Raw genomic sequence first — 14,798 nt, forward strand, 5'->3', positions numbered from 1 at the left:
TCATTTAAAAAAAAAAAACACAACAACCTGAAAAATAAAGTATGTAAATGCAAAAAATATGTTTAAAAAGAACGCAACTGATTCTGTATAAGAAAAATTCAAACAAAATACCAGAGTAGAATGAAAAAAAAATTCCTTGCTTTTCTACCTACTCTCACTCCAACTTCCTTCCCCAGAGATATCCGCTGTTATTATTTCCAGACCTTTTTCATACACACTTACATACATAAACACGCTTTTTGCTTTTTACGTAAGTGGAATTATACCATACGTACTGGCCTGCAGCTTGTATTTTGCACTTAACATATTTGAGAGGGTTTTTTTTCTATGATAGCACAACTGGATCTATCTCCCATTCTACCACTTTTAAACTGCTGTACACTACTCCGCAGTGTACAATAAAATACCACATTTGATTTAACCATTCTTCAACGATGGACATTATGGAAATCTTTTTTTTTTTTTTTTTTTTTGCTTTTAAGGCTGCAATTCATCTCTTTGTTGGTGGATTTGTTAATGGATCCTCTACATGTGTGGCTTTTTTTTTTGTAGACTTCATATCTAGATATGAAATTGTTGCCTCACAAGGCATGCACATTTGTGTGTTTTTGTGTTTTTTTTTTTAAGGAGGGCGCAGCTCCCAGTGGCCCATGCGGGGATCGAACCGGCAACCTTGGTGTTAGCAGCACCACGCTCTAACCACCTGGCTAACCGGCCGCCCCGGCATTTACATGTTTGCTACATAACGACAATTCACTCTCCAACGAGTCTGCATCAACTTGTATACTAGCACTAAAATCCTGTACTGTTAGTCTTATAATATTTTTGGCCAACCTGACGTATGAAATTGGTATTTTGTTGTTTTTTCATGTTTATTAGCCCACTGTATTTCTTCAATGAATTTCCTGCTAAAACCTGTACTCATTTTTCTAATGGGTCTTTTCCGCACTGATTTTTTAAAAATTCCTTATGTATGGTGGATATTGATCATTTGTCTTACATAGCTTACACTGGTTTTTCCTAGTTTGTTGTTTACCCCTTAATTAGGTTTATGGTCTCTTTTTCCAAACAGAATTTTATTCTTTTTATGTTGTTAGATCTTTCAGGACTTTTCTTTGTGGTTTCTGGGTTTTATGTCTTGTTCATTCCCCCTGGTACTCTGTTACTGAAGGAGAACCTGTCTAGTCATTTCACACAGCAGACAGTGCACTGAGTTATAGCAGAGTCATGATATATGATCACAAGTTTCTCTTGGTTGCTGGGCCAAGGATTTTCCTACCAAATCACATCACTTCTCTGTTGTTACTAGCAGTTTAAAAAACACACAAATCCAGTTTCAAATGCAATTCAACAGGTCTGACCCTCTCAGCTTTGATTTCTTTCTCTCTCTCACTTCGTTCCTACCTGCCTGCATGTGGTCTACGTATTCTTTGCGTGACTAGGGAACAGAGATGAGTCAGCCATAATTCATGCACTCACGGTCTGTGCGTGTATAATGATATACACAGGAAGTACTATAAAAGATAAAAATCTGGTTTCCCCGTGGATAGGAAATCAGAAGAAAGTGTACTGTGTTAGCAGGGGGCCTGGATTTCCAAAAAAGAGGTTTTCAGAGAGACACTTTTGCCTAGTCTTTGATTACAGGGAGATGAAATGATTTTCACCACCACCACCATATTCCACCTTTCCAATGGAGGTGCATAATCCTCAGATCTCGTACCTTTGTGTTTAATCTTTTAGTATCTCTCTGACATGCAGATCTCTATATTGGCTTTTAAGTTCATAGACACGTGCTGACCTGGTTTGCTCACAGAAGACATTAAGAAAAGAAACCCTCATGTAAACACATATCTAATTATAATACAATGTGATAGTTAATAAAGTAGTAAGGTATTTGGGCCTGAATAAGTCAGGCCTCCTTGACTCACAAAATTGATAGTCTGTAAAATGGGGCCAATATTTCGGTAAAATGATGACAGGCCATTCTAAAAATATGAAGTACTGCCTAAGAGACAAACAATAAATCCATGCAGAGTACTCTGCATCATCACTGCTCACAGGAATTGAGCAAAATCCCTGGAATGGGGGATTAAGCACTTGAGCCAATGGTGGAATCACCATACTGTGAAAGACTGAAGTGAACGAAGCCCAACCACCCTACCCATGGAGTTCACGTGCTGGCCTCCCTCAGGAAGGTCTTACCAGGGTTCCATCTGTCAGGGTGCAGCCAGAAAAGCGTTTTGCAAGAAACCCCTCAAAGTTAGTTGTTCTCTGAATAGCAAAAAGAAGCAATTTCACTTCAATTTCCTTAGCTCTGGTACGCATAATCTTGCCAAGTTCTGTCCTTCAAAGTAAAGAGATAAGAACACTGTCAAACAAACGGCTCTTTCAAGATAAGACAAAGTAAATGGTTTTAGCTTCTATTAAAAAAAAAAAATAAAGGTTACCAGAGGTTAAGGGGGGAGGGGTGTGGGAGACGAGGGTAAAGGGAATCAAATATATGATGATGGAAGGAGAACTGACTCTGGGTGGTGAACACACAATGGGATTTACAGATGATGTAATACAGAATTGTACACCTGAAATCTATGTAATTTTACTAACAATTGTCACCCCAATAAACTTAAAAAAAAAAGAAGTACACGATCCCGAGGTTTGTTACTGACTTAGTTTAATGCTTGTGGAATAGAAATACATAATCTAAATAAGAATTTTTAAGGTGAAATTGTCCACCAGTCAAAAAAAATCAAGGATTAACAACACCAATTTGTTTACACTCTTACTAGTATTTTTATGCTTTTAAATTTTTCAATAATCTTACTACTACATACGAAACACTCAGTATTTTATAAAAATGCATATATTTTATGTAATTTCAGAAGTATTAATTACTGAATTACAAAGCCCTCCATCATTCAGAGAGCTCAATAACCATCTCCTTCATCAGAGAGCAGGAACCCTGGGAATACATGTGGGCGACTGGAATCCCCATGTGAAAAGTAACACGTACGTGTTCAGGTGGTTCCTGCCTGCTCATGTGCCACTCAAGCATTCTTGTTCAGAATGTAAGTTGTTCCGGAGCAGTGACACGACAGCTCTCAGTGAGTACTGAGCCATTATCTTCCCCCACAAATAAATGACAAAATCAAACAAAGATCTTCTGAGTTTATTTGAGAATTATGTATCTGTAGGATTTTAGCCAAGATTCAAACAATGAAGCTTAGCAGCAATGCTGCCTTTAGCTGACATAGTAGCAGGTTTGTTGGCTTTAGTACTTCCAGTCTCCTGAGGAGTCAGTTTGCAAGTCACTGGACTACAGGCTAAAGAACACTGCTTATTAATTCCTCAAGGAATTCGCTCTTTCTTTGCTGTTCAGGACTTAGAAAAGTGACAATCAGAACTGACCTTGAATCAATATGAAAAGGTTATCTAAATCTATGGTAGCATATGGTAGCAAATGTATTTCTTAAAAGAAAAGACGCATAGAAGGTACAATACCAAGAGTAAACCCGAACGTAAACTATGGACTCTGGATGATAACGTGTCAGTGTAGGATCATCGATTTAACACATGTACACTTTGGTGGGGATGCTGATAACTGGGGAGGCTGTGCGTGTGCAGGGCAAGGGTATATGGGAAATCTCTGTATCCCCCTCTCACTTTCACAGTTAATCTAAAATTGCCTAAAAAAGTGGCGGACAGATGGCTCAGTTGGTTAGAGCGAGCTCTCAATAACAAGGTTGCAGGTTCGATTTCCGCATGGGATGGTGGGATGTGCCGTCTGTAACGAAGATTAAACACGACGACTGGACTTGAGCTGAGCTGCGCCCTCCACAACTAGATTGAAGGACAACGACTTGGCGCTTTTGGGCCCTGGAGAAACACACTGTTCCCCAATAAAATTTAAAACAAACAAAAAAACCACATTCAATTAAAAAAAAAATAAAGTTGCTCTAAAAAATAAAATCTATTAGAAAAAAACCAAATAGCCACTATCCCTTAAAACATTCTCACCCGTGCCACAACATGCCTAAAGCATGCAACTTGACTGTACTCTCTCTGGTTTTAAGAAAGATGACTATCATGAATTACTTTAAGGTGGCTGAATTATGCTTAGATATGGAACTTTTTTTTATTCACCAGGAATTAATGTAATTGTGCACTATTAGAAGGGAATATACAACTAAAAAAACCCAGTTACCACTACTATTATGGTAGAGCTGCAAGTGAGAAATAAAAAAAATGGGACTCTGGCTTTAGCACTGCCATAGTTAGATACACTGATCTAACCTTCTTGGGCTTTAATTCTTAGGTAACAAGGGACTATCTGGCCCTGGGCCACACTCACGGACACTGAAGACAGGATGAATGAGTGAAGGTCTTTAAAATGCTGAGAACACTGAGGCGCCAATATTATTTACTATCCAAAGACTATAAATACTATATTAGGGGTGGGAAATTTTGTTCAACAAATATTTCCTGACGGTCTCTTATGTCACTGAAGTAGATACTACCCCTGTCCCTATGGAGCTATCAAGCCAGAAAAGCAAAATGTTGATGGATGTATACTCTGCAAACTGATATAAGGGATTCAGACACAGGGGAAGATGTGGGGTGATGAATCAATGCAGGTAAGTTCGGTTGATGAGTCTTGATTTGGTGAGGTCAAGAAGGCAGGTTATTCAAGGCAAGGGCCAGGCCAAAGGAAAGTTGTGGAGCAAAGATGGGTGCAGAGTGTGGGGCGGTAATGGGGTATGAGGGTGCTACCAATCATCTGGTAGCATCAGGAAGTGACTCCAATCCATAAGACAACATGGAACTGAGAGGGGACTGATTTCAATTAACACCAAAACCAGCAGAAAGTGGACTCTACCTTGTGATGTGGCAAAATTCGACTGCAATCCTCTCGGTCATGTACCACTCACGTGGAAACATTCGGCCGTATTTCTCCTCATAGTCCACAAGCTGGCGTTTGATCCAGGCATAGCGTCTGTCGATTTTGTCCAGCCAGGCAACCTTAGGAAACCAGGGAACAAAATCCACCCCAGTACTTAGTAGTGCTGACAGTAAGGAAAGAACAAAAGCACAGAACCAAGAAAAACACAACCAAACTCTTTATTTGTCATGGTTTTAAAGAACCTAGGCTACTTTTTTTACTTGATCCGGAAGTTCTTTCTCTGGGGCCCATGATTGAGCTTCAGAGGTCTATAAATTTCCTGAAACTGTCTGCAAAGTATTCTGCAAAGGTGCCTTTTTCTCGGGAGAAGACCTGTAGCTCTCATTAATGTCTCCGAAGGGTCAGTGACCCCAAAATGGTTAAGAACCCTGACTTGTAAAGTCAGCCTTTAGGATTCACGGTTCAACAATGAACACTTTAAGACAGTAATACCAATAAAGTAAAAATTAGTAGACTTGAGAGCATTCAATTTTCAATTCAATTCAAATGTAACATCTGATCTCATTTGGTCAATACTTACATCTTGGTTTTCTTGAAAAAGTACTAGATACTCTGACAGATGCTGTTTAATAAACTTTTTGATGATATCCTGTTTGATTCTGGGGTCCAAAATATTAGCAACCAGACATGCATCTCGAAGGACATTGCTGGGTCCTCCGGGCCTCTGTTAAAACAAACAACACACACCAGTTCAAAAGCCAGAAACAACCTCTAAATCTCATGGCCTCTGACAGCTGCTACTTCTTGTTCCGCTCTTGGAGTTATTATTACTCCCACTCCCCTGATACTCATTCTTCTGCTGTGTCAGATGGATATTTCAGTTTCGTGTTCCTCGATGAGAGAATCATTAAGCTAGTCTGCAGTAGCCAGGATGAAAGCTACTCTGAATCAGCAATGAGACATTTTGGAAGACAGGGCCAGTAACGAACATAGGGAATTCTGCTTTCTGAACACGGACACTGAAACACTTTTGGATGAGTCCTAAGAGTCAGAATGATTCCAGTCTCACTCATATGTGCCACTTTCCCGATTCCGACCTCAGGGTCCATTTCTTAAGGTGCTACATTTGTGTCAAACGGTATGGTGGCATTTAAAACCTAAAACCAGGTTCTAAACCACCAGACTTGTTTCAAACACCCAGATATGCAGCCAAAGGTGAAACAGTATGGTATCAGCCCCTTTATCTAAAAAGAATATTAGAAAGATATGGAGGAACTGTGTTGATCCATCAAAATGGGAAGGCTTTTGTTATTATCAAAAGCAATTCAATCTCACTGAACTTTTCTTTATATAGTAACTCACTGAATGAACATGGCTGGCTGACTGCATTACAGTAAAAAGAATACCTGGAATCTACTCTTGGCTTGGCAAACAGCCATGCAGCTTTGGTGCAGTTATTCAACATCATCTGAAAAACAGCGGACTTTAACTAGGTGATCAGGAAGGTTCTTCCAAATCTTTGTGTTTGTTTTGTTTTTGTCAAGTCTGTCCAATTTATCCATCTCAACTGAAATTCAAGTTTTTCATAGGTGTTACCTAAGCTGCCTTTGAGCTAACCTGTTAAAATGCTGACCAACTCCATGCCGAGTGGCTGTCAGATCATCTACTGAGCACAAAGGCTACTCAGCTCTTGCTTCCAGACAAAAGTGTTTGACCTGATAGAGAAATCACAGAAGCCAAAACTCATGGGTTCATGGGTTCGTATTTTTTCATTTAAATAGAACTTCAAGGGGCAGACGGGTGGCTCAGATGGTTAGAGTGTGAGCTCTGGGCAACGGGGCTACCGGCTCGATTCCCACATGGGCCAGCGAGCTGCGTCCTCGCAACTAGAATGAAGTCAATGAGCTGCCGCTCAGCTCCCGGGTGGCCAGATGGCTCAGTTGGTTGGAGCGTGTCCTCTCAACCACAAGGTTGCCAGTTCGACTCTTGCAAGGGATGGTGGGCTGCACCCCCTACAACTAAGATTGAACACAGCACCTTGAGCTGAGCTGCCGCTGAGCTTCAGGAGGGGCGGCCGGATGGCTCAGCTGGTTAAAGCGCGAGCTCTCCACAACAAGGCTGCCGGTTCAATTCCTGCATGGGATGGTGGGCCCCCTGCAACTAAAGATTGAAAATGGCAACTGGACTTGGAGCTGAGCTGCGCCCTCCACAACTAGATTGAAGGACAACGACTTAGAGCTGATGGGCCCTGGAGAAACACACTGTTCCCCAATATCCCCCAATAAAATTAAAACAAAACAAAACAACAACAAAAAACTTCGTAGGTTACAGTGGATAATTTTTTTTTTAATACTGTGAGTTCCATTTGTGAAATAGAAATAATAGCAAAAAAACCTTTAAGAAAAGTCAATAGCCATTAAAGAGGAAAAAAGAAAACTGGAAAAAAAAAAACCACTGTCACCCAGTCAGAGAAAAGGGAAGCGAGTTATTAAAGAAAACCATTTTAACTTCATCTGCCTGGTGGGATCTGGGAAAAAGATAAAATGTAGGTCACAGTTAGTTTCTCCTAAATAATGAAACTGGGCTTCATCCACATCTTCCTGAAAGTTCTAGAAACTGGGATGGACAGTAGAGTATGTAGTAAAGCAGATCCTGGACTAAGAAGAGTCTGGTGCTTATAATTTGTGAATATTTTACAATCCCTTTTCACAGAATGGCTTTCCAACATCCACTCTCCACAGTTATACCAAATGAATTAGGATATGAAGTCCTCAAAGAAACATGCTTTACAAATACAATATGATTACCAGAAGACAGCCACAATACGGGCAGACATCAAAATCAGGAGCAGGTTTCCTAGAGAAAGTCATAATCTACAAAGCCAGAGCAGCTACCCCCACTACTTCTTAAGTTTCTTTTATGGAGCACAAAGAAAAACGATTAAGATATTTCCAGTTATTGAATTATACAGCAGATCCAGGAAGCGTTCCTTGGCTCTATAAATGAACATATATATCCGCCATCTCCACCCACCAAATTCAGTGAGGAATGCTGATTGCGCGTGTATACTTCAGCTAGCTCACTTCTACATTAGACAATTCTTTCTCTTGAAGTAGCTCAAATAATAGAGAAACAAAGCTTCTGAAGGTTATTCCCTCCCCGACACATGCAAAGCATTAAGATTACGTCTGCTACAATTTAAAGGACAGAGCTAAAAGCAGTTAACCATGCACGATGACAGCCAAGTGAGGCAAAGCTTGTTACATGAGAGGTGGAACCAAGAGGTCACAAGTGAAATACGGTGGGCTTCCCAGACACAACACAAACAGCTATGCTACCAGTGAGAGCAAAAGGGATTAATTCCAAAGGACAGGTCTCTGATCATTAAAAAACGAGTCTCCTCCCCACGTCCCTCCAAGTTACATAAGCCTGTGGACTTTTCTCCCAGTTGTCTTTTCCCCAAACTGTAACCAATAAGTTATGTAACAATCCTAAAAAACACTGTAGCTTGAAGATTTCTTTTGTAAACACAGCCAAGAGAAAAAAAGAATTTACTGGGCAGACAAGAGATTAGGTTTGACACACATTAAATTAGACTGAAAACAAATCCTCACTTTTTGATGCTGAGAGAACACAGATGAGGAATCAACATTGCTTTGGGATATTTAAAATCAAGGATGTCCTCCTACCCTGAACCTTTGGCAAACAGACATAGGGCTGCCAGCAAACTCTTTTGGAATGATAAACGGAAATAGTAACTGTAGTGAATGTGAATTAGAATGAGGATAATATCTAAAGATTGGAGGGAAAATGCAAAACAATACCTTGGTGCCCTGGGAAGGAAAAGCTTCTTCAAAATCAGCCAGGATTTGCTGTCCTAACTCAGTCTGGGCAGCCTTCACCCTGTAGGAAAAAGAGGACATATCACTGCCTGGGGTAATTTTCAAACATCCACAAATGAAGATCTCTAGGGGTCAGAACTGATGAAGTCTTTAGACATCATCAGGCAGGGGGAGGGGTGGCTAGACAAGAGAGGTCACAAACCATTCAGTTGGTGCAAAAGTAATTGCAGTCTTTGCAATCATTTTTAACCTTCTAAACCACAATCACTTTTGCACCAACCTAATAGCTGGAAGCGTTTCTGACCAGGACCATGGCCAGGACCCACCCAGCCAATTTATTCTCATGATGGATTTTCTCTATCCCACGCCTATCGTGAGATAGTACATGTTAACCTTTACAAAATGTCATTTGGGGGTAGTTATGCTGTGGGAAAATGCTGTATAATGCCCATATCAAATATCAAGCCATTTTGGATTATGGGTATAACTGCTCGCCCGCACCTGGGAGTAAAAAATGGGAGGGCAGAGTTGGTTTTTTTTCCAACCCAGAAACCAACATCAGGATCCTAAGTTTTAACAAATGAACAAAAAGAATGTTTCCTCAGGTAAAAAGAAAAAAGGCCCAAAGGATCAAATGAACTGCTAATTGACAGTGAAAGCCTTTAAATGAAGATGGAGGTTCACTTGGGAAGAGCGTGATTAGGAAGACTGAGTTACAACAACGAGAAGCAGTTAGAAAGGGGAGGTCAATATTGAACACGGTCGCTTGCATGTATACTAGGAGCTCGATAAATACCTTTCGGCTTCAATGGAAGGGAAAGGAAAAGCAGCTGGGATGGGAAAGGCCCCTGCTATACCTGCGTCCTCCACCAGCAGCAAGCCCCGCACCAGCAGCAAGCCCCGCACCAGCCGCGAGCCCCCACCAGCCGCGAGCCCGCACCAGCCGCACGCCCACACCAGCCGCGAGCCCGCACCAGCCGCACGCCCCCTCCGCACTAGCCGCACGCCCCCTCCGCACTAGCCAGCCCCAACAGAGCCCGGGTGGAGAGGAGAGAGGCTCTGAGGCAGCTGCTGAACTGCCCTGAGCCCGAAGCAAGTTTTATCTTTGCTCAAAGCACCAGAAAATAGTGTTCTCCCTTTCTAGGTCTCCACCCTGTTACTTTGGAACTAACTTTATGAAGTCCTAGAAATAGTGCACAGCTCAAAACCACAAGTTCTCTGGCTACTAGGCAGTGCCTAGCAACCTACTAAGATTTTTTCTTTTTTTTAATGGGGGAATAGGCGGGACCCAAAACAGTCTGATTTTTCTGTGGCAGTTATAATTATGTTCTATTTCAAATACTTTCCAGGGTTTTCCCACTATCTTCAAAACGTTTAAAACCACTCTGATAGGTGGGTTTGCAGCCTTTTTAGTCAGTTTTCAAGGGGGCTAGGAATGACCGAGATAAGGCTATTATTACGGCACTAGCCCCCCAAAGCAGAATCAGGGCAATCCACCTAGAGCTGCCCAATAAACAATGGGAAACACTTCTGATAGGAAAGAAGAGAATAAGCTTTTGTAAAATCGTATCTTGTAAGTCTTGTGACTCCACACAGTGGGCCAGGCACAGTCTCCCCTGAGCCAGGTCACAAGACAGCTCCAGGGCGTCAGGCCCCTCTGCTCCTGCTCTCCTCCTGGCAGCACACAGACAGCACGTTCCCTCTTAAGCCCCAGCGACAACACCCGAAGGACAAGGCCCGCACCGGCCAGGGTCACTCACAGTCACATTCTCGGGGCTCCTGAGCGTCTCACTGATACTTAGGTCCCAGCTCTGCCTCTGTCACCCCACTTATCCCACCATCACGTAACTCCATCTTTTGGCTAGGTTGGAAACTGAAGTGCCTGAAAGTCAGTCAGAGGCTCGGTACGTCCAGCAGAAGAGAGGGTAAAGTACCAGACTGGGATTTGCAGACCACCTTGCCATCTTCTTCCGTCCATTTCCAAAGTCACCTCTTGAGATAGCCTGGCCTTAGCTGTGCCACCCCTGAGCTATGTGGAATCATGAGTAATTCATTTCCCCCATGTGAGTTATAGCTAAGAACAGCTGCGAAATAAGAGGGTGGGTGGGGATGGAGGCCTGTCCGAGGTGCCCTTCAGTATCCTCCTGACTTAAGAATATCCATTGAACATCCAAGAATATCCATTGTACTGACCCTTCGCCGGTACGCATCATTCTACAAACCCCCTCCTATAGTGCTAGCTGGCAGCAGCAGCCATCTTTACAGGTGACGCCAAGTCGGATGTGTCAGTAATGTCGGAACAGAAACATAAGTTTCTGCACATAAATGTTTCCAGTTTCTGGAGGGTCTGTCAGTGACTCAGATGAAAGAGCAACCATTCCCCTTACTGATAGTCATGATGGTAGCTATAAATCCAAACCATGATTCCATGCCTTTCAGGGTGAGATGTGAATAGCAGTCTTTACAATCAGTTGTCTAAACAGGATCCTAGAAACAAGTTCATCACTTCGAAGAAACTATTTTCAGCTTCCCTCCTTTACATTCCTTTCTCTTCTAACAATGAAAAGTAAATTCCTAACTGTAAAGAGATGGATCGACTGAGACTCGGTTAGTAGAGCATATATACAGGTTGAACTACCAAGATTTCCTAGTCATTCTTATGACAATTAATCCACAACTGATAGAGAGTAGCATAGTAAATAAAAATTCCTCCTGGCATCCAAATAAGGTTGGCCTCCTGGCAACAAAATGTTCATCACTCTTAGCAAATGAGTCACTGTGCGGCCCAGAAAGGACGGTCAACCAACTGGCTTCTAGCATCCTCCATGCCATGTGACTAAGCGCTGTTTAAAGGTGCCCTTTCCTAAATGTGTTACCAATTTTCACAAGGGGTAGGAGCAGAGGGACAGCAAATTATGAAAATTATTTAGACATTTGTGGATAAAGTGACCCCGGTGCTTCTATTCCCTTGTGAAGGACAGTCCCAAAGGAAATATCCGCAACAGTTCACAATAAACTGACCTCCCAAATACACAGTCTGTCCTGGAAAGAATGGTCAGTCAGAGGAGTCTAAGACACTCCATTTCCAAACAGACAGGCTCTATAATCTCAACCCAGAATCTTCGAGTGACTCCGTAGATGCTTCTGAGATCATCAAGTACAACGCTTACACTTTTGTAACAATTCTTTCAGAAAACTTGTCAGAGTCACACAGCTAATCAGGCCTTTTCATTCTCTACTTTACTTTTATCACTGTACCATGTGATCCCAACCTGCCAAGTATCTCTCACATACCAGATTAGAAATAGCCCTGAAACATAGTTTTTAATTCAAGGCTTTCATGGGTTTCAAGTGAATGCAACAATCTTGCATTCTTTCTCAGGAAATACTGACTGATTATGAGAAACATTTTCTTTCATGGATATTCTTAAATCAGGAGGATTTGAAATGTAAAGATAATATTAAAGAAAAAAAAATCTTTCCTTCAATGCTACATTAATGTTTAAGCATTTTCCAGAAGGGTAGTTGGAAAAAAATAGCTATTTTCAAATCAAGGTCCATTAACTTCATATTTCAAATGTACAGGCGAAGATTTCAGAATGCAACCTTTTGCATGATTTCTACAATTTATAGACAGCAAGCTATTAAATGAGAGAAACTGAAGCAATGCATAGGCTGTAACTCGCCTGCCCTCTCCCCTCCCCCCAAACAAACATCTATTTCTATTATTTCCAGATGGTTCTACCATCGCTGTGTAAACATCAAGAAGGAAAATCACCAGAAATGGTGCTAAAAACAAGAAGTCTGGACTGTCCTCAAACTTTTAATACCTCTTGAAAAACAACTGTAGGCAAGCACTGAAAACAAGGTTTCTTCTCTTGTGTTATTTTTAGAGTTACTTAATAGCATACACAAAATAACCTACCCAAAATTTTTATAACCTACACAAAATTTTAATAACCTACGCAAAATTTTTGCAAATAGAGGTTGGGCAGCGAACTAGAAGAAAAGTCAGTCCTCCTGGGTTTGCAGCAATCCTGCATGATAACGAACGTTTGGAGCACTGAAATACATTGACAGAATGTCAGATTTTTCTTTTTTGGGGGGAATGTCTTTTTTAGGGGAATGTTTGTGTGTCTCTAGCTTGCTTGTTTAGAAATCAAATTCAGTTCTGCCACATTCCTGCCATCAACAATCCCCATCATACACGACGAAGTGGTAACCTATGCTCAATCCAGCTCCTTTGCTTTAGGGTCGCTGTCTCGGTAAGGCTCTCACCTTTTCTAGTCTAAAACATAGTCTCAACCGCTAGTCTCTGGTACCTGTCATCACCAGAGTTTCACAGAATACAAATGAGATCATGCCCCTCTCTGCTTAAATCTTTCACTGTCCACCCAATAAAGGATAAATTCTTTAGCAAGGCATGTTAACTCTGACCCTACCAACCTGTGCAGCCCGTCACTCCCCATCACCTCCCAAAGTACCATGATGTTCTCGTTCTTCTGCTCCCCCAACCTTTTTGTCTTGGTGGTTAAGATCTTACCCATTCTTTTAAGATCAGATTGAAACTGAATTCTTCTGTGACGCTACCCTCAGCCCCTGAAGGGTGAGACTATCATTCCTCTTCTAAGATCCTGCCATGCCTTGTACAGCAAATACCAGTTTTGCTATATCCATGCTGTACTGAAATTTTCTATTAGGGTGTCTCTTTACACAAAAATGGTGAACTCCTTCAAGGAAGAGAATGTGTATTTTTTTACTTTTGTGCCTTCAGTACTCCAACACGGGGTCTAGAAAATAGAGGTGCATAGTAAATATCTCTTAGGTACATGAAGGATAGAATAAATGAATGGGGGAAAAAAAGATCAATTGTGGATTATCATGAGGTACTGAAAGCAAGTCTGCCTTCTCCATCCAAGCTTCCTTCTTTCTTGCAACTCATAAAGCTTTGTTCATTTTGCCCTCTTAGCTGCTTCCCACCCCCAGTGTGATATGGCGATTAGCCATCTCTAAGTGTGAAGCTGTTAGGAAGGATGAGGGAAAGGGTGGTGATTTCCCTAGGATTCTGCCAAGCTCTGTTCCAACATTCCTTAATAGTTTTTTGACATTTCCACTGTAAGATGGCACACTGAGCACATTTTGCAATCTCCCCTTCCTGCCCCAGATCCTTAGAAGTAATGAAAATGTTTTAATAAAAATCCAGAACCAGGCAAGAAAAGAAGTGGCAGACTAGAAACTCTGAGTCTTGTGGTGGTTTTTTACAAGAAAATAGACAACTGGAATGGTTTCCCTCACAAATGTGGACAATTGAGAGTTGTCCAGATATACAACTTGCCAGCTGCCACTCCACTGATAGCAGGCCAGCAACTGACATAGGCAGCTTTAGAAGACAGAATCAGGAGTTGGTAAAAGTGTGGTGGACAGGACATCTGTGTGATACAGTCAGATCAGACGACATCTGACCTAACTCATTATAAATAGATTGTATAATGGATACACTAAGCGAAGAGCTTAAGCACTTCCCGGCACCATCTTTTCTTAAAAGGGAAGATCATTTTCTCCAATAACATTTTACCTTTCAGAAAGCTGCCGGATCTGTGGAATTCCCATGTACTTGTGGAAGTGCTCCAGAACATTCATTACACCCTGAAGAAGGTTAGCAACTTCTCCATACTGTCTTCGCCTGGTCATGGCTCTGCAAGGAAATAAGAAGTCGAGAACTCTAGAAAAACAGTAAGGACACAAGACAGAGATGTGGAACAACCTACTCTGAGCTCTGAAACAGACATAAACTCAGTTTAATAAGCATTTACTGAGCACTGCATAAGTACGGTGCTGTGCAGTGGCAGGGTGGGGGGGAGGGGAGGCGGGGAAGACCTGGTCCAAATCCTCAAGGTGACATCACTCAGTAAGGGAGAGAGCAACAAGTACACATCTAACTAATACCAAGTAGGATGAACTAAGTTCTAAACAGAAGCACTAGTTATGTGCTATGGGAAGTACAAAAGAATGTCTAAGTGATGGATTCTCATTGGGTGGGGGGGATGGGAAATCTGGGA

At 41.7% G+C, this 14,798-nt stretch overlaps 1 protein-coding gene across 2 annotated transcripts in view; it reads right to left on the reverse strand.

Moving 5' to 3' along the window:
• The window catches only part of VPS53 (VPS53 subunit of GARP complex), a 135,289-nt gene that overhangs the window by 78,177 nt on the left and 42,314 nt on the right, over nt 1-14,798 (reverse strand). For both annotated transcript variants that reach the window (XM_081029788.1, XM_081029787.1), the window contains 5 exons: nt 14,315-14,434; nt 8,722-8,800; nt 5,478-5,621; nt 4,874-5,016; nt 2,203-2,344 (listed from right to left, as the gene is read on the reverse strand). In XM_081029788.1, the coding sequence (XP_080885914.1) occupies nt 2,203-2,344; nt 4,874-5,016; nt 5,478-5,621; nt 8,722-8,800; nt 14,315-14,434 (628 nt within the window). The remainder of the gene's footprint in view (nt 1-2,202; nt 2,345-4,873; nt 5,017-5,477; nt 5,622-8,721; nt 8,801-14,314; nt 14,435-14,798) is intronic.

Source organism: Rhinolophus hipposideros (assembly GCF_964194185.1).
Source record: "Rhinolophus hipposideros genome assembly, chromosome: 20".
NCBI lineage: Eukaryota > Metazoa > Chordata > Mammalia > Chiroptera > Rhinolophidae > Rhinolophus > Rhinolophus hipposideros.